Genomic DNA, 19,563 nt, shown 5'->3' on the forward strand with positions numbered 1-19,563 from the left:
CTGGACACCTAAAAAGCATTAAAATGTGCCTTTATTGCATTTTCACAAATAGGGTAAAGGTTTCACAAATCTGAAACTATGTTTTATATAATGTATAGCCTCACTGTGATAATTTAGTCTAGATTTGAAGAGTCTAGGTGTAGTGGTTTTCAATCAGGACCCGTTCTAATGCAGTCTGGACCCCTAAAAAGCATTAAAATGAGCCTGTATTGCATTTTCACAAATAGAAAAAAGGTTTCACAAATCTGTAACTATGTTTATTATAATGTATAGCCTCACTGTGATAATTTAGTCCAGATTTGAAGAGTCTAGGTGTAGTGGTTTTCAATCAGGACCGATTTAAAGTGGACCAGCTGCTGAATCGGATGCTGCGAATCGGATGCCAACTTCAGCGTCGTGCGGCAACTGAAGGACGAGAAGGGTCTAAAAACCGATGCTTGTGTGGAGGTTGACCTAGTTTCAAAGTTTATACCGTTTATACTCGGTAATACCGGTGTTGAGACGAGTGTATTACTCGGTGTGAAAATGTCCACACCGCGGCAACCCTAGTGAAAAACCAGTACTTCCAATACAATTATATGAAACAAACATACATTTTCTAAAAATAGTAATGATTTATGTGACCGTTTAATGTTTATAACATCTGGTGCAACCATAGCCGTGAGAACGTATTCTCAGCAGGGGGTGCTGGAAAAAAAACCCGGCCTGCACTAGACTCGCAACTCGTCACATTGATAAAAAAGATATATAGCAGCGCAGCTCAATTACACCAGTGCATGCGCGCACAGTTGAAAATCGATCGTTGTGTTCACTTCCTTCACACCATGGTTCACATCCAGCTGCTCACAGAACAAGTTTAGCGCACCACCGCTACCCTCACACTTTTTCATATAACCTTTTTTCAGCACTAGGTCATATGAGCATTAAATAAATGCTGCGTCTCAACATGCCTTGGACAGCAGCGAGGATGACTCGCTTTGCCACGGGCCGAAACAGTTCGGAGCGACCACAGCCAGAGCGAACACAGCGGGGCAGAGGAGTGTCAGGAAGTCTTTGGTGTACACATCAGTACGGCCTATTTGCACTACTGTTTAGTGGCAATGCAGTGTTTTATTCTATGCCTTTTTATTTTCGTATATTATTTATATTTCAATCAATTTCATGAAATCAAGATCTGGTCTTCAAATCTTTTTTCCAAATATAGGTCGTCTTACAATGGGGTTTGTGTTTATATTCGGACCAATACGGTACAGCGGGCGCTCACATGACGTTAAGCATTTCCTGGTGCATAATGTGACGCTACAGAACCTAAAATCCCGTTTCTCCCCGTTGACACGACAACACATAACCGGCGTTTTCAGAAATCTCCACTTTGGCCGGAGTTTTTAGAAATGATCGTTTTCTGTGATAAGACAGGGCCTCGGACAGGGGGTGTTGCAGCACCCCCAGCACCCCTACTTACCGCGGTACTGGGTGCAACTTACAGCTGAATGTAGTGCCATGTTGTTAAACGAAAACCTACGCTAGCCTGGCTCGCTCTCGCGCATCTCTGTTCGCGCTCGTGCATGATTGCGCGTCCATGTACTTGGAATGGGTGGAGTCAGAGTCAGCGTTGAAGGAGAGGGGGTAGGACCATTTGAGTTGTGTATTTTCAAAATCTGCTGGCGTTTCGCAAATCGCGAAACGAATTTGATGGTTAGCAGAAATTGGCAGAACACCTGCTCCACCTAGGAGGCCACCCCCCACCTAGGAGGCCACCCCCCACCAGGAGGCCACACCCCACCTCGGTGGCCACACCCCACCTCGGTGGCCACCACACCCTGCTCATCAATCAACCGAGTCAGACTCAGAACTCTCTACCAGCCATCACGACATCATGGTAAGGACCTGCTGCTAGGACTAAAGCGTCTGCTACAGATAATTTCTTAATTAAATGACCACATTAACAGTTATATGCGAAAATAGTTTTACCATTCATCGATGTTGACATTTAGTTTTCCAATCCAAAAAGAGTTATGAGGCCATGGCGTCCGTCGGCCATCAGACCGCGGCCCAGCTGCTGCACAACAGGAGCGTGGTGGTGATCGGGGACTCCAGTGAGTGGATCACAGTCTGGTGCTCTTCTTCTTTCTGCTCGAGTTTCAAACCAGAGCGCCAGTTTGTTCGGGTTTGTTTTCACATTGAACGATTGATGCATCATATCTCGTCATGGTCTATCGCGGAGTCCAGGTGACGTTGATTTATAATGAGGCCACGTTTATCTTGGAGTCAAAACAACACGAGTGCACGTCCAAAAGTTCACGAAAGTGCCCAGTAAATACAGAAGTCATCAGCTGGGTAATTCAGCGAAGCGTCATGGCTGCTCTGTGGGACATGTGGTATGGAAAGCCAAGAAGGCCACAAACTGGCCCTAGAATGCGGTAAAAGTGCTAAACCGCACGGAAACCGTACAGAAACCCTATGGAATACATTCCGTACCGAATCCGTGCGGTTTGGCAGGAATTCCCGTACGGATTCCCTACGGATTCCGTACGGTTTTTGCATACCTAATAGCCGCGGCTATTAGTTATTCGCTCCGGCTATTATGTATGTAGAACGAGCCCCTCCCTCTTCTTTGCTTGACCACTAAGTTTGAAGGCTGTCTAACCAATCAGTGAAGAGAAATACCAGACTAAAGCAACGCATTGTCGAGAGCTGCAGTGCCTCTATGTTTCGCCATAACATAAAGCTGTGTTGTCTTTACTAGTTTCACTACAATGTAATGACCACCACTAGCTAGTGAAAAATACATTTTTGTCTGGTACAGTGATATATTTGTAAATGTTAGGCTATATATTGAGATGGCAGTGTGCGAAATACCCGTCAATATTCGGGGATGTCCTCATCCCCAGATTGTTCTCGATATGCAGTAGCCTATAACATTACAATATTTCATGGATGCAAGCCAAGACAATCAAGCTATATCTATAGCCTAAATGACAACACAGACACGCACACATGTTAAACGCACTGGTAAAGCAACACTGACATAGGAGCCCGCAAATGTATGTATGTATCTACTGGCTAAAGTAGATAGATACATACATACATGCATACATGCATACATACATACATACATACATACATACATACATACATACATCAGGGGTTGACATTAAGGTTTCAAAAGCACTTGCCCATCGGGCAAGTACAGGTCAGGTTCAACTTGCCCGAATGTGATGTTCACTTGCCCAAATTATAATCAAAATCTTGAACAGGCCTCTTTTTGCCAGGCACGCGGCCTGGTTTTGGGGGGGGGCTCAGAAAAATCATCCTAGCTCAGACTGAAGCTGAATGTTAGCTTCCACACTTGTTGTGTTTAAAAAATAACAAACTTCCCTTTGTTTACTTATTTATCGAGCGGTCACATCGTGCCATGAAGTGATTTCAGTCCATCGTTGAAACCTATTAAAGCTATTGCCAAGTTATGTGTAGACCTGCATGATTTCATGCAAATGTACTTAACTAAATGTCAGAGGTAGTAGCAAAGATATTTCTTTTTTAACTTTCACGTTTCTTGTAGCTCTAACTGAATAATCACAATCGCGTTTCTAGTAGTGTTGTCAGTCACGATACTGGATTTTCTAACTGACACTATACCTGGAAAAATATCGATATTCTATACCATTTTCGATATCAGGGGAAAAGTTTTTTTCAGGAAAGAACATACCCAAAGTAAATAGAGTATATCTCCACAACTGCAAGGGCAATAATGTCATCTTTGTGCCATAAGAAAGATTGTTGTGCAAGTGAAATATTGAATGGGGATGATACTTGTTTAAAGTGAATAAAGCCATGGAACACAGCATAAGTGAAAGATAACATTTCCACCTGAAATAATTATCAGTTGGTCGTTGTCATTTGGGAGCGATGTCTTACTATGAGACACAAATAAAGGTAGATATCTTACAATTTTGACACTTGACACCTCTATTTAAATTTCAGGGCAAATATATTCGAATGCACCAAGCCAAACACTAGCAAATAAACATATGGCCACTAGATTGCGCTGAAGAACAAGTTTTCTGATTGAAGGCAATTTACCTATTTCCTAAGAAACCTTCTCTTATTCATTGATTGAAAATACCATGTTTAGTTGCAAAATTTGGCCCAGACACTGGGTTATCTGTTTATGGTGGTTTTATTTGACCAGAATCAACTTTGTTGACAAAAATCACAAAGGTAATACTTCATATTTGGTTGTTAAAAGAAAAGGGGACGTTTCTTCTTAAGTTGTTATTTGCGAGTTTTAGTCACAGAATGATATGGTTTGGACTGTTGGAATAAGTGGAGGCTCAGCTGTCATGTAATATATAGTTTGTGAGGGTCCAATTTCGTGAAAAAGATCGCTATTGCTGTGCATGTGCACAGTTATGAAACCCAACACCGTGTTCTTGCATATGACTTTCCTTGTTAATTTGCCTCAATCCAAAGTACCTCCAAACTGCACTCCTCCATCACTACTCCATTTTCCTTCTACCTAAACCGTTCGCGGAGGCGCTGCACTTTCGATGCTAGCTTTGTTGGCTAACCTTTAGCCAACACCTTCGAATCACGGCCAGAGAACGCACTGCGAGTGACAGAAGGCGGGGCTATATTCGCACTGAAGCGATGCGGGTCTGTCAACTCGACTTCCGAGAGAAGAGAAGACGGCGCGTTGATCAATTGCAAATACTTATATTTTGTGTTATTTTGCGGCAAAAAAGGTTGTTCTGCAGTTTCTAAAAACATTTGAATAAATAGCCTTTCTATTAACATCCACCCAAAATCCACTTGCCCGTTCGGGCAACCAGAAATCAATCTCAACTTGCCCAAATATGACTTTTGGTTGCCCCGGGCAAGCGGGCAACCGTTAATGTCGAGGCCTACATACATACATACATACATACATACATACATACATACATACATACATACATACATGTATTTTTCACTAGCTAGTGGTGGTCATTACATTGTATTGAAACTAGTAAAGACAACACAGCTTTATGTTACGGCGAAAAATGGAGGCACTGCAGCTCTCGACAATGCGTTACTTTAGTCTGGTATTTCTCTGCACTGATTGGTTGGACAGCCTTCACACTTACTGATGAAGCAAAGAAGAGGGAGGGGCTCGTTCTGCATACCTTATAGCCGGAGCGAATAACTAATAGCCGCGGCTATTAGGTATGAAAAAAACGTACGGATTCCGTACGGAATTCCTTCCAAACCGCACGGATTCCGTACGGATCCCGTATGGTTTCTGTGCGGTTTAGCACTTTTACCGCGCCATTCTAGGGCCAGTTTGTGGCCTTCTTGGCTTTCCATAATGTGGCGCTGCAACTCACCGGTTCCAAGTAGCAGCGCCACATATCCCTATAGCAGGCATGGCGCTTCAGGGGTCGATAGGTTAATGGCTCTTTTTGGTCTTTTTTTTTTTTTATCCCCAGTCCAGCGGTCGGCGTACAAGGACCTGGTGCTGCTGCTGCAAAGGGACGGCTACCTGTCCGACAGCCAGCTCCGTAGGAAGGTAATCATGCCCGGTCTGCTGCTTATGGAAAGGCAAGAAGGCCACAATCCGGCCCTAGAATGGCACGGTAAAAGCGCTTAACCGGCCCGAATCCGTATGGAATCCGGCCGGTTTAAACGCTCTAAGCCGCGGTTTAGACGCATTTAGCCGCGGCTATCAGGCTCCTATGTCAGTGTTGCTTTACGAGTGTGCTTTAAGGGTGTGCGCGTGCGTGCGTGCATTGTCATGTAGGCTATAGATATAGACTGATAGTCTTGGCTTGCATCCATGAAATATTGTGACGTTATGGCTTAGGCTACTGCATATTAAGAACATTTAGATCGGTGTTGAGCAACAATCTGGGGATGAGGACATCCCCAAATATTGACGGGTATTTCGAACACTGCCATCTCAATATATAGCCTAACATATAAAAATATTACAATGTACCAGGCACAAATCTATTTTCCACTAGCTAGTGGTGGTCAATACATTGTAGTGTATTATACTGTAGAGCAGGGGTGCCCAACCAGTCGATCGCGGTCTACCAGTAGACCGCCGACAGATCCCAAGTCGACCGCGAGGGGTGAAGAAGAAAAAAAATAAATAAAAATTTAAATAAAGAAAAAATTGCGTGGGACATATACGCGGGGTAGCGCATGCGCTGTCAACAGCAGTTGAAAGCCGTCAACAGTAGTTACGCACTCCTAAACGTTGGCATGGCTGAGGGGAAATGAGCTAAGACCTACCATTTCACCCTGAGTGGGAGGAAGATTATTGATTATTGTTGAGAAGGTGCCGTGCGCAGATGGAATGAAACCCCCACTGAAGTCCGTAGGTTCACGATACAACCACCCCCCTGCTTGAAGGTAGATTTGCAATGTTGACACTAGGCTGGTAGATCTCGGGAGGTTGGCTACTTGAAAGGTAGATCTTGGGTCAAAAAAGGTTGGGCACCCCTGCTGTAGAGAAACTAGTAAAGTCAACACAGCTTTATGTTACGGCGTAACATGGCAGGCACTGCAGATCTCGACAATGCATTAGTCTACTTTCGTCTGGCATTTCTCTTCACTTATTGGTTAGAAAGCTTTCAAACTTAGTGGTCAAGCAAAACAGAGGGAGGGGCTCGGCTAAACCGGCATCCGGTTTAGCCCTTTTACTGCGCCTTTCTAGGGCCGGATTGTGGCCTTCTTGGCTTTCCATAGCTGCTGCCACCCCCCGTTTCTACCAAACCGGGCCTTTCATCACTGTAGAACTAATTATCATGGAGGCTGCAGCTAATACAATGACCTTTCTTTGCCATTTGTTGGTTTACAGTACAACAAACGATTAGAACGTTGTTTAAAGTCAACGTGCTCGCTGCGAACGTTCGCCGATTCTGAACACACCTCTGGTGTCAGGAAGCCTTCGATCTGTTTTGCTATTCGAGCAATGACTGTTTACGTTTTTTGTTTTTTAATTTGGTCATTTCTAATACTTGGTACACTGATTTCTGATTCATTTGTTAATCCTGTTCTCATTTCTTTGATGACTTAAACTTGAGCATCTGAAGCATCTCGGGCCTTCCAGCTGTATTTGATTTGTATATTTCATTTCTATTCTCCTTTGAAGTTTGGTAACAATGCAATGTTTTTGTAGCTTTACTGTCCTCCACAGAGATGGGCTATTGCGTCTTGAACACCTTATTTAATGTCAGGATGTACAGGACAACTTCAGGAACTAAGAGCATTTAAGTATCCATTTAGAAATACTAGGCTAGTTTATTAGTGTTACTTCAAATGGTAGATATCGCATTACAAAGAGCTTTCTACATCCACAACCATTTCTCAGTCCATTTTCTAAACTCCAGACGTCCTGTTGAGTGAACAGAGGTCATTAGTTCTGAATCCTCTCAGGGCGAGCTCACCTTTGAGTCGGACTCCCTGGTGGAGGGCGGCTGCCTCGACCAAATGCACAATGGCACAAACTACCGGGAGGTGCGGGAGTTCCGCTCGACACACCACCGCGTCCGCTTCTACTTCGTGACGCGGGTGTTCTCACGCTACATGAGCAGCGTGCTGGAGGATCTCCGGGCCGACGCCCCCGACGTGGTGTTAGTCAACTCCTGCATCTGGGACATCTCCAGGTGAGAAGATCACCCCTAAAGTACTGCCAGCATAATCCAAATAGTTCAGACTCAAAACAAGTAAAAACGTCTTGTATCATACTCAGTATTGGTGAAGCTTGTAAGTATGTCATCTGTGTTGCAGAAGGTATTTGTTAATGTACGAATGGGTTTGACAATCTAATCCAATTAATTTGCTAAGTGATACATAAACAACTGCAAACATGCACAGTCTAGGGGCCCCAATGGAATGTGTGGCCCCCCAGGTACAAGGCAGCGTGGGAGGAGGACTATGCTGAGGACCTCCACCTCTTCCTGGGGCAGTTGAAGGAGGCGGTGCCCCGGGAGACGCTGGTGGTGTGGAACCTCACCATGCCCCTGGGCCGGAGGGTCTTGGGGGGCTTCTTGACACCAGAGGTGTGTTCAGAATCGGCGAACGTTCGCAGCGAGCACGTTGACTTTAAATAATACAATTTGAAAGATTTTTAGACAACGTTCTTATCGTTTGTTTTAAACTGTAAACCAACAAATGGCAAAGAAAGGCCATTGTATTAGCTGCAGCCTCGATGATAATTGACGAGTTTACAGAAGAAGATCTAGAAGTTGTCGATCTCGTAGAAAGTTTACTGCATACAAGGAATTCGGACGATTCAAGAATAGGGGGCTATCTCACCGAGCTTGTGCCGTCTTAACGTGATGTCATGTTCAGATCACGATTTAGGATAAACAAGACATGAGTTGGAAGTAAGGGTGTAGATAAGCTGCATGAAACGATTTATCTATTGCTTTATATGTAGGGAAGGAATTAATGTTTTCAATATAGACATGGGAATTGTTTAAATGTTGCACAGTTCTTGCTATAGTTTATGGTTAATCTCCATCTGGGAGCACTATCTTGCAGTCCGTGATCAATGCCTGCTTGCGGACAACTACCTCTTCTGACAGTTTGCCTATGTTCGAGAACGTTTAAAGACATCGGCACGCTTAACAGAACATGTTTCAAATCATTCTCTTATGTTTGCGACTTTGAACGCACCTCAGAGGTTACCCCCCGCCCCCTCCCCCCACTCCACAGAGTCCCTAAAGAGTCTGGCTTTGGATTTGTATCTGTTTACTATTACTAACTTACCATTTTTATTGAGTCTTTCTTATTTCTACAAGCATCCAATGGCTGAGCGTATATATATCACATTGCTGTGTTTTTTACAAATGTGAAGTGCGTTAAAAAAATGATCTGAATCAACAGTGGCAGTGCAAACTTGACAGTTATGACAAAATCAAACCCTGCCTCCCGCACTCTGATTATCAAAACGAGAGGTTTACACATTATCTAGAGGTGGATTTGTATCTGAGGTCCCCCCCCCCCTTTCAGGTGGCGTCCCGGGCGGGCACGCTGCGCTACGACGTGGTGGAGGCCAACTTCATTGGTGGCGCGCTGGCCGACGCCTACGGCGCCGACGTGCTGGACATGCACTTCCACTTCCGCCTCTCGCTGCAGCAGCGCACAAAGGATGGCGTCCACTGGAACGCCCTGGCCCACCGCCGTATGACCTGCTTGATCCTGGGGCACGCCGCCGAAGCCTGGGGGGTGCAGCTGCCCCCGGCACTCCCGCGGACCAGAACAGCCTTCGGTACGTGGCCCGCCGGGGGACGCGCCATTTTGATGGGGATTGAACATGGGTTGTGTTTCAGCTCTTCACCGTGTGGCCTTTCCTCCACAGCCATCGCGGGAAGCATGCGCTGCGGCCTGGCTCCTCCACGCCCGGCCACCCTCCGCGGGCCCCCCTCTCCTCCTGCTCCTCGTAAAGGTTTGTTTTGTTGTTTGTATTTAGTTGTCCCTCTACTGTTTGGTTCCAACTTCCTTTGGAACTTGCTTTCCTTCTTGGCCTAGGTTGTGTTCCTGTAATTTCTCTTATCCCCCACCTATCATGTGGCATTCCAGTGCTGTGCCAGGTTAATTTCAGTTGGTACGACAATATTGGCTGAGACTTGTGGAAGGATGTCCACAGCCTTAAAGATGAACTGAACTGAAATTTGAAGTTTAGTTGATATAACGGATGTATTGTCTACCTTCTCATTGGTGCAATAACTAAAAATGGCTGAACTTGCTAAAAGGGATTAAATTGTACGGTGAAAGTGTTACAGGGCCCCGCCATGTTGGATTTCAACAATCAGCTACGTCACTGGCATGGTAACCTACTCCTACTCTGTGGCTCTAGCATTCACAGCAGGTAATGAGTCAGGCTCTGAGGCTCGCTGAAATGGCTACGGAAAATCAGACATCCAGGTCTACAGGAGGATCATCTTATTGCATTGCCCTTGGCTGCAGTAATGAATTATATAGGTCCAAGGCAGCTGGGGTAATCATACATTTCCACAGGCTACCTTTTGAATAGGAAACCAGCCCTTAATACATGGCTGGCAGCCTTAAAGGTCCCATGACATGAAAATCTCACTTTATGAGGTTTTCTAACATAAATATGAGTTCCCCTAGCCTGCCTATGGTCCCCCAGTGGCTAAAACTTGCGTTTGGCGTAAAACGAGCACTAGCTGTTCTGCTTGCCTTTGAAAAAACGGAGGCTCACGCGCGCTGATTTGGAATGTCTTTAGGTATGTCGTCACAAAGCATCTATGCTCCTCCCCTTACTCTGCCTGGCCCGGCCAGAGACGTTGGCCCGCCAATGAGACACGACCGTGCGAGCGCCACATTTGTGTGTGTGTGTGAATACACACACTGTAACGCAAGTGTTTCTTGTCGGTTCTTTGACGTCTCTTGTATTTCCACAACGAGACTGTAGTGGGGGTTATCTGAGCCATGGTTGAGAAGGAATTGGGGGGAAAGGAACTTTGGCTTTGACTCGCTGAAGTACATGAACTGCGACCTGCCGCCGGTTGCGGCGAGGCACCATCGCCCGGCAGCGGGCAGCAGGCAGCGCGCGGTTCAGTCTACTTCAGGTTGATGTGAAAGTGGAAGAACCAGAGACGTTGCAGAAGCCGACAAAGTAGTTTGTGATTCATAATATCGTCTGAAGGCGCACACAGCTTTTGGCCGTGATATGTATTATATGATATAGATATCAATGTATTATGTGACATTATTTAGATATAGAGCTCCAGGACTGTAAAGCAAGTGTTGTACACTTCCTTGTTATTTGGATAACCGTTCTGCTTTTGGTGTTATGGCGCATAAGACGTCGGAGGTTGAGAATGAATTGGGGGGGGAAGGAACTTTGGCTTTGACTCCCTCAAGAACATGAACCACGACATGGATGGGAAAGGGATTGTTGGCGGCGAATGTCTTCCGCTTGAGCCCCGCTGAGGGACCACCACCGGAGGCGGAGGTGCCTAAGCGCTGCCCGGCAACAATCCCTTTCTCCTTGTCGCGGTTCAGTCTACTTCACATTGATTGTGGAAGAACCAGGAACGTCGGAGAACCCAACGCGGTCGTTTGAGATTCATAATACTAACCAATCCTCCGATAGCTCCTGTCATGTCAATCTCCACAAGCTAGCACTCCGACCATAAATTGTATAAACTATTACTCCGACGATATCACAGATCTGTTTCCAAGCTGCTAATTAAACCACGGCGGGTCTGTAAACAGAAGTTCAAAAAATGTCCCATACTCACCCTGATGTTCGCCGACTAGCCGATGGCTGATGCAGAGGGAGTTAAACTCGAACAAGTAGGTCATAGTAAGATGTATCTGTGCAATATCCATCTGTGCAATATCCATCAACATCCACCAGAAAGTAAACCTCCCAACATCCACCTAAAGCATGGTTTCTCAATGGGGGCGTTCGCACAACCTAGGGGGGCGCTGGGAACGTGATTCCATTATTGGGGGGGGGGATTTTAATTATTATTTATTTATTTTTTTGAGTCAAAGCATATGCTACCTGAAATAAAAAGACGATTTTCATTTATTGGTTTCTAACCCCTCTACCGTCTCAGCTACTTTTTACTGTCTATGCGCAATGGAACAGTGATAATACAGCGCGGTTCCGTCCAGCACACGCCCGGACTCCCGTTACATCAGCTATCGTCATGACGTTAGAGTAAATACAGCCCCTTGGTCAATTTAATTAGTAACCGTACATTAAAAAGTATTTATACTCAATCTAAAGGGTTAAACTACCATCTCCTCCTCGACTTGATTTTTTTTTTTATAAATCTTTTTATTGTAGGATCAAGCATATTACATTTTACAGGAAGTAAGACAGTTTCATTTTCTCTTAACCAAAAAAAACAAACAAACAAAAAAAAGTAGCAAAAAGAACATTGTTAAGTAATATCCCCCCCTCCCAACAAAAGTATCCCATCCTTCCCACCCCCCTGTATTTTGACAACCTTCTGGGAATTTAACTTTTTCTAGTTTAAAGGTCCCATGACATGCTATTTTATGTATTCTTTAATATAGGTATTAGTGGGCAACTAACACAGTATTCAGAGACGTTCCCGAAATTCAGCCGTGGTGCAGAGTTACAGCCACTCCGAGCCAGTCGCACATTGAGCTTCCCCCAAATGCGCTGTTTTGGTGTCTGTAGCTATAATGCAAATGAGGAGGGTGGGGGTGTGGCCCTGAGCAGCTTGCAGCCACGGTACCATGCGCTCTGTTTACAGTGGATGTATCGCAATGGCGGGGCGCACACAGCCTTTAGCCGTGTTCTGGAGCTCAATATCTAAATATAATCATATAGCCTACATAGATATCTATATCATATAATGTATATTAGGGCCCGACCGATATTGATTTTTGAGTGCAGATGCCGATTATTTTCAGAGAAAAATTACGATTACGATTTTAATCGGCTGATTAAAAACAAATTAAAAAAAAGCATATAAAACGTAGTTTTTGATACCTTAAATATACTTTAAACACTTTTGACGAATATGTGAATTGAATGCAGAACCTTGAGTGTTTTAGAATACATTTACAGTAAAAAATGAGTGTAATGTAAAATAAATAACTAACTCCCAATGTGCTGCGCTCGTGAGCAGTGACTAACACGTGCCTGCTGAGCAGTATGGTCTCACCGTTAGAGTCTACAGTATAACAAATTAACATGGCCTGGGACCTAAAGAAAAACAGGCACAACATGCTCAAACAACGCATCTTGTTTACATTGGTGAGGTGAGCGCGCAGCTGCCTGAGCGAGCATGCTTTCATGTTGTACGGTAAAATTCAATCTCCTCTTTTTTACTCCAGCTAAAGTTGTTAGTTAGCACGGCGAGTAGGAGCGCAATCTGCAGGATACTAAGCGCAATAACATTTCAAAAGAATCGGTTGTAATCGGCGTCTTTTTGGCAGATGTTGATTATTTTCAAAAAGGCTATAATCGGCCGATTAAATCGGCAGGACGATGAATCGGTCGGGCCCTAATACAAACCGAATCGTGAGTTGGTGTTACAGCCCTATTGTATGCATAATGTCACGGCCATAAGCTCTGTGCGCCTCCGGATGGCCGTTGCGCGGGGAGCTCTCATAGGGATTGGGCTTCTCGGGGTTTGTTTACCGGCGTTGCTATGTTTCCGGTCTTGTGTGTTCCAACGGTTTATTAGGTAGGCCTATCTAATAAATCTCTGTCTATTCAATACTTCATTCACTGCCTCTTCCGTGGTCATTACAATATTATGAATATACTGCGTCGGGTCCTCCGACGTCTCTCCCTCTTCCACAAAAGGTAAAGACATGCAATGGCGATTATCTTGTTGTGGCGCGACAACTTGCACAGCGACAGATTATGTGTGGCGCGACAAAACTTCGGCGAACGGGCGAAAAATTTTGCGTTTGGTGTGAACACGCAGTTAGATGGTCAAGGTTGACCGGGACCTCTCGGCAGCAGACCTATTCAATGGCAATGTCCATGCTCCAGGAGCACCCACACGCACAACAGTCACACCCACACGATCCGAAGGTGGAGCTGGAGCCCTCTCCACCGGGTGGCAGTCAGACACTACAGGCTTGTCCCTCACAGCCTCAAATGCGTAACCAGTAGGGATGGGCAAAATGATTCTTTTCCGGGAACTAGTTCTTTCAGTTCAGTTCACTATAACGATTCGTTTATTTGATTCGTTCGTTTTGATTCGTTCGTTACGTCAGATTACATCTTAAAAAAAAATAATAATAAAAAAACTTTTTTATAATTTTTTTTTTTTTTAATTGGTCGTGGGCCCGGATAGGACAGTCAAGACCGCAGTCCGCCGTTTGGAGATGCCTGCTATATAGTATGTCGAACGTCCCACCAATATTTATACCACTTGCTTACTCTCTATATTTCATTCATGGTTTTACATTTATAATTTTATTTTACTTTACATTTAATTCTTCATTGTTCAGGCATTACAGAACTTGCATGGTCATAAATAAAAAACACGAACTGCAGTTTAATTTCTTTGTTTGTTCTTAAATTGACGTAGAATGGAGCAAAGACTCCTAAGATTGGGAAATGAGTTTATCCAATAAACAGATGGAGGTCAAGTCTATTTTCGAAAAAATGTAGGGGGATATATGAGTCGAATGGTATGACCCAAGATACGTCAGACAGAGAAAGCGCACATATTCGACGGTACCGCCTTGTCATTGGTTTACCCAGGTGCCATTCCAACACCATTGCTACCTCTCATTGGCTGAATCTTTGAGAAAGTTGTAGACTCAATCAATGGAAGTCGCGGGGAGACGGAGCTCTGTTCGTTTGTATATTTTATTTACGTGACCATATGTTTGGTTTATGTTAAAAAAAAAGAATCAAAGAACCAGTTCTTCTTGTTTTGGGGAACCAGTTCTTGTCGTTCACGTTCGGGATTCGTTCGTTGTAACGAATCAGTCGCGACCGACACATCCCTAGTAACCAGCCATATTAAAATCACTATTTTCCGCCATGGAGTGTAGAAGACGTTCACGTGTCTGCAGCAACGACCTAGTCCTGCCATGCCAGTGACGTCATCGGCGCTCTAACACTAAAAGTCGCATTTCTTTTGTTGCTAAAAAAAGCTATGTATTTTTTTTCATATATTTTTTAGGATAAGAACTTTATTTCATCCCATGCATGGAAAATTTACTTGTTACAATAGCCCATGGAATCTAAAGTATGCAATAATAAAATAAAAAGTAAAGTATCCAACAATCATACATCCATAAGATATTACAAAATTAAATAAATACAATAAATAAATCAGTGATTACAATGTCATGCCTTAAAGGCTAAAACTGCACACGTCCATGAGCTACACAATCAATGAGGCCAAGAGGTGGCTCACTAAAGAATGAAATACTTTGTCACAAATGTACAGTGGAAAATGCACATTATTAAATTCAAGCATTGCATTATTAATTTAGTTGAAGTGATTTTTTGGTAGCACAATGCTTCATAACCGATGTGTTGTTGAGTCTTATGACATATGGAATAAAAGACCTTCGGAAACGTTCCTTCTTACATGCTGGGTGTAATAATCTTTTACTAAAGGAACTGTTTTGTGCTGCCACTGTCTCATTGAGAGGAATTGGACCTGATGGATTCCAATTTGTCCAACATCTTCCTCTCCCCTACCACCTTAACAGGCTCCAGTGTACAGCCCAGGACAGAGTCAGCCCTTCCCACCAGCTTATTAAGTCTCCTCCTGTCCCTCTCAGTGAACCCACAACCCCAACAGACTACTGCATAAAAAAATGAAAGATGCAACAACAGTGTAATAAAAAGTCCTTAACAGCGGCCTGCACGCCCCAAAAGACCTCAATCTTGTGTAGACGACTTTGGCCCTTCTTGTACAACCCATCTGTGTTATGTGACCAGTCCAGTTTATTGTTGAGGTGAACACCCAGGTATTTGTAGACTGATATCACCTCAATGTCGCCTCCCTGGATGTTCACTGGTGCAATTGGTGGTGCCTTATGGCTGAAGTCAATCACCATCTCCTTTGTCTTACTGGTGTTCATCTGAAGATGTTTTTTTCCACACCATTCAACAAAGCTGGTGATGACCCCCCTGTACTCTAGCTCATTCCCCTTTGTAACGCAGCCAACAATTGCTGTGTCATCTGAGAACTTCTGGAGAAGACCACTGTCCGTAATGTATCTGAAGTCTGAAGTGTACAGGGTGAAGAGAAAGGGGAAGAGCACAGTTCCTTGTGGGTCCCCATGCTCCGACTCACAGCCACGCAGGTAGTCAATGATCCAGGCAGCAAGATGACAGTCGACCCCCGCTCCTTCCAACTTCACCCACAGAAGTGCCAGCTGGATTGTATTTAAGGCGCTGGAAAAATCAAAAAAACATGACTCTAACATAGCCCCCAGTTTTCTCCAGCTGAGAGAGCGAACGGTGGAGGAGGTTAAAAATGTACGGAAAGACCCAACAGAGTTCATCAGCGCAGTCCCTAAGCAGTCTGGGACTAATCCCGTCAGGACCCGTAGCCTTCCTCACCTTCATCCTCCGAAACACATCTCTCACCTGATCTGTAGTTATGGGTAGGCCGGGGGGAGAGGTGAGACCCCCGCAGGCTTGGGAGACACGCCCTGAGTGAGTGGGGGAGGGGTTATGTGAAGTGAAGAGCACCACCGGAGGTGGAGATGGACAAGTTGGGGGAGGGAAGTAGGGGGTAACCCAAGAGAGGAGCAGGCTGGTGGTGTAGGCTGGTGGTGCCGATTGGACTGGGCTCTGGTGGACGGGGTCTTGAGTGGTAGCGGAGACCTCAGTATCAAATCGGTTAAAAAATTGATTTAACTTATTAGCATACTCCCTGTCCCCATCTTCAGGTCCACTACCTCTTACTTTGCTATGGCCTGAGATATTTTTCAAACCCCTCCAGACCTCTCTGACATTGTTACTCTGAAGGCGCTCCTCCAATTTCCTCCTGTAGGTGTCCTTTCCCCTTCTTATTTCCCTCTTCACATCCTTTTGCACTCTCCTCAACTCCTCTTTATCCCCAGATGCAAAAGCCCTTTTGTTCAGATTCAGCAAGTTTTTCAGGTCGGGGGTCACCCAGGTTTTATTATTCGGAAAACATCGTACCCTCTTTACAGGTAGTGTTCACACAGAAATTAATGTAATCTGTGACACAACTAGTCATACTATCTACATCTTCCCCTTGAAGACTGTACAGTACTTCCCCATCCGTACCATTTCCTTATATACTTCTTAGTTGGTGGTTGTTTATTTTCTAGGGGTATGTAACGGGTCAAGTGGACCAGATTATGATCAGAACGGCCCAATGGGGGTAGGGGTATTGATTTATATTAGCATAAAACAAATCCAAAGTTTTCTTGTCTCTGGTGTTACAATTGACATATTGGGTGAATGTGGGGGGAGTACGTGGTTAAAATCCCCAGAAATGAGAGAGAGCGCTTGGCAGTTGGATGTCTGCAACTGATACATTATTGAGTAGAAGCTCGCAAGCAGAGGCAGCATCGGCCGACGATGCTGCCTCTGGGGTTTATGATCTAAAGCAGGGGTGGGCAACAGTTTTAGTCCGAGGGCCACAGTTACTTTGGCAAAGTAAGTTGAGGGCAACACTTTGGACGATTGCAATTAAACAAAGTTATACAATTAAACGGTCATTAATACCAGCTGTAGCTCTTCAAGATAGATAACTATAAACAAAACTGCAAATGTACGTGTGCAGGTTACATTAACGTACAGACTTAAGGAAATCTGGCTTGGAATAGGCTACCAGAGGGGACCTTCATCACTGAATGAAAAATGCATCCCTATCCAGTTGATTTCAGTTGTGATTTATATATTTTTGCCATTTCTTTCACATATTTAATCTAAATATTTTATGAAATAGAAGACAATTGAAGTGCAGCATAACTTCATCACACTTGTGTTAGCTTGAAAGAAATAAAAGCGCAACATGAATTGGTTACTTTGAGGCAGGCGTGTAGCCACTTATGGGCCAAAGTGGGCCATTGCCACTTTGATTGACAGCTGGCCCACCCTATCAGAAGTGCCCGGCATTAACTTCAAATTCAAGGAATGAAAAAATAGCCCATATTACGGTCATGTCATGCAAAATTGTGTGAGATAAATTTGTTTCAATTAGTATCATTGTTACAAATATTTACAGAAATTGCCTTTTTGTTAATTTTTAATGTTCTGCTCTTGATTTTTATTGGGTAAAGCTATGTAGGTGGCCGCAGTGTGCGTTCGTAAATTGTGTCCACAGTCGCTGGAATTTCAAGCGATTCTGTTATGCGTGGTCGCCTGAGTTTGAGAGAGGTTTCCCCTTGTGACCGCCATGTTTCTGTTTTGCCAAATCATACTCAACCACGGCCAGTCTCTGCTTGTTGTGGAAGTACCAGAGACGTCAGTGAAACCGACGCGGTCGTTTAGGATTGATAATAGCATCCGGAGGTGTACACAGCTTTTGGCCGTGTTCTATGAAATATTCTAACACTCTGGGTGCTCCGGTGGGCTTCCTAGTGCTCTATATCTAAAGAATATATAGATATCTATATAATATCCCGCCAAAAGCTGTTTGCCCCTCCGGATGATATTATGAATTGTATCGACCCCTTCGGGTTCTCTGTCTCTAGTACTTCCACATCAATCTGAAGTCCAGACGGAACAGCGACGTGGAGGAGAAAGGGATTGTTGCGGTTTGTGGGCTCCTGGACAACTGCCGGAGGCCTGCAGGAGCTCAGCTCCGGGGGCCTGCTGGTGTCCAGGAGTGCAACCTTGGTTGTATTGTTTCTAATAGCAGGATCACGGATAAAGGCTTTGTGTTTTCCTCCAATTACGAGCGCATCGCGGGGGCCGGTTTGAAGGCCGTATGATGCCCATGTCTGATCTATAGCGTGGTCTGGGATGTCCAGCAAAACTGGGGGTTTAATAATTTCGGATTAGATAATCAATCTAATTCTAAATGTAATTTAAATAGTCCTATTAAGGAAGTCTTTTAGTATAATTATTTTTTTTAAGAGGTTGATCGATATGTTCAGCTTTACTGTGTCGTTCAATTAATGACTAGCGCTAGTGACCTGTCCACATGTTTTTAGGTTGGCTATTATCCTTTGGCAGTCTCTTTTTCTGGGGATGTCTATTAGTCGCATAAAAGTATCCTCTTCGAATTCAGAGAACCCGTTTCAGTGGTTCCAGCGTTTATAGTGTCCGTGTTCTGCCCTGTTTTATTTCCAAAGCTCCTGCAACAACCCCGGCTCCCAAATTCCAGCCTTACCCGTCGGAGCAGAACCAGCCCCCCGGGGCCCGCTCTCCGTACATCATGAAGAAACAGCGCACCAGGTGGCGCCAACGCGCGCCCTACAGCTACAGCCAGCGGCCATTCCTGGACGCGCCCTACCGCCAAGGCCCGCGCAAGGCCCCACAATACAACCAGTGGTCACAGCACATAGAGGCGGCCTACAACCAGCGGCTGCGCGAAGACGCACCCTACAGCCAGCCACTGCAACACATTTTCTTTCCCTTTCCCTGAGCACAAAGCTACGGAGAGCTCTCTCCACAACGGACAAATGTCTCCCTCGTTTTTAATGTTTGCATGTTTTTGTTTTTAAATATTGAGGGTATTCATCTAATTGTTACCTTGTGCTAGTATTTTGGCTTCTCGACATGCAATGGTAATGCTGTGTAGTCTTTTAATGACTTTGCATAAAGTGCTTGATTTATATTTTTTCGAAACCACTGTTGCTGCATACTTTTCTTCCTAACACAAAAGGCAGTCAATAAAGTCTTGCAATATTTCCTTTAAATATGATCCCACCACAACTTCCTCATTGACCTCAACTATTACTAGTTAAAACGTAATCATAGCCTCCATCGGTTGCTCTAAGAACTGTCTCTTAGCGATTGAAGCCAATACTTAAAAATTATTCAGTCGAATTGCTACATAAACTTGCAGTAGCAACCACACTTACTAGAATGTGTGTCATCCTAACGAATTGCGAGAGTGTGCTTGCTAAAATGCTAACGTCACTGCTAAT

General features: G+C 44.4%; 1 protein-coding gene across 1 annotated transcript; it reads left to right on the plus strand.

The window, feature by feature from the left end:
• Positions 1 to 1,699: 1,699 nt before the first annotated feature.
• Positions 1,700 to 19,332, plus strand: LOC115539823 (PC-esterase domain-containing protein 1A). The gene is made up of 8 exons (XM_030350642.1): positions 1,700 to 1,879; positions 2,012 to 2,096; positions 5,469 to 5,548; positions 7,423 to 7,652; positions 7,898 to 8,048; positions 9,004 to 9,262; positions 9,353 to 9,439; positions 18,766 to 19,332. The coding sequence occupies exons 1-8, from the start codon at positions 1,877 to 1,879 to the stop codon at positions 19,056 to 19,058; spliced, it is 1,188 nt and encodes a 395-aa protein (XP_030206502.1). The 5' UTR covers positions 1,700 to 1,876; the 3' UTR covers positions 19,059 to 19,332.
• The last annotated feature ends 231 nt before the right edge of the window (positions 19,333 to 19,563 follow it).

The sequence above is a fragment of the Gadus morhua genome, chromosome 3, assembly GCF_902167405.1.
Source record: "Gadus morhua chromosome 3, gadMor3.0, whole genome shotgun sequence".
NCBI lineage: Eukaryota > Metazoa > Chordata > Actinopteri > Gadiformes > Gadidae > Gadus > Gadus morhua.

Coding starts and splice junctions, on each gene's coding strand:
- LOC115539823 (XM_030350642.1), top strand. Junction 9,263..9,352: donor GCGGACCAGAACAGCCTTCG/GTACGTGGCCCG, acceptor TTTCCTCCACAG/CCATCGCGGGAAGCATGCGC. Junction 9,440..18,765: donor TCCTCCTGCTCCTCGTAAAG/GTTTGTTTTGTT, acceptor TTATTTCCAAAG/CTCCTGCAACAACCCCGGCT.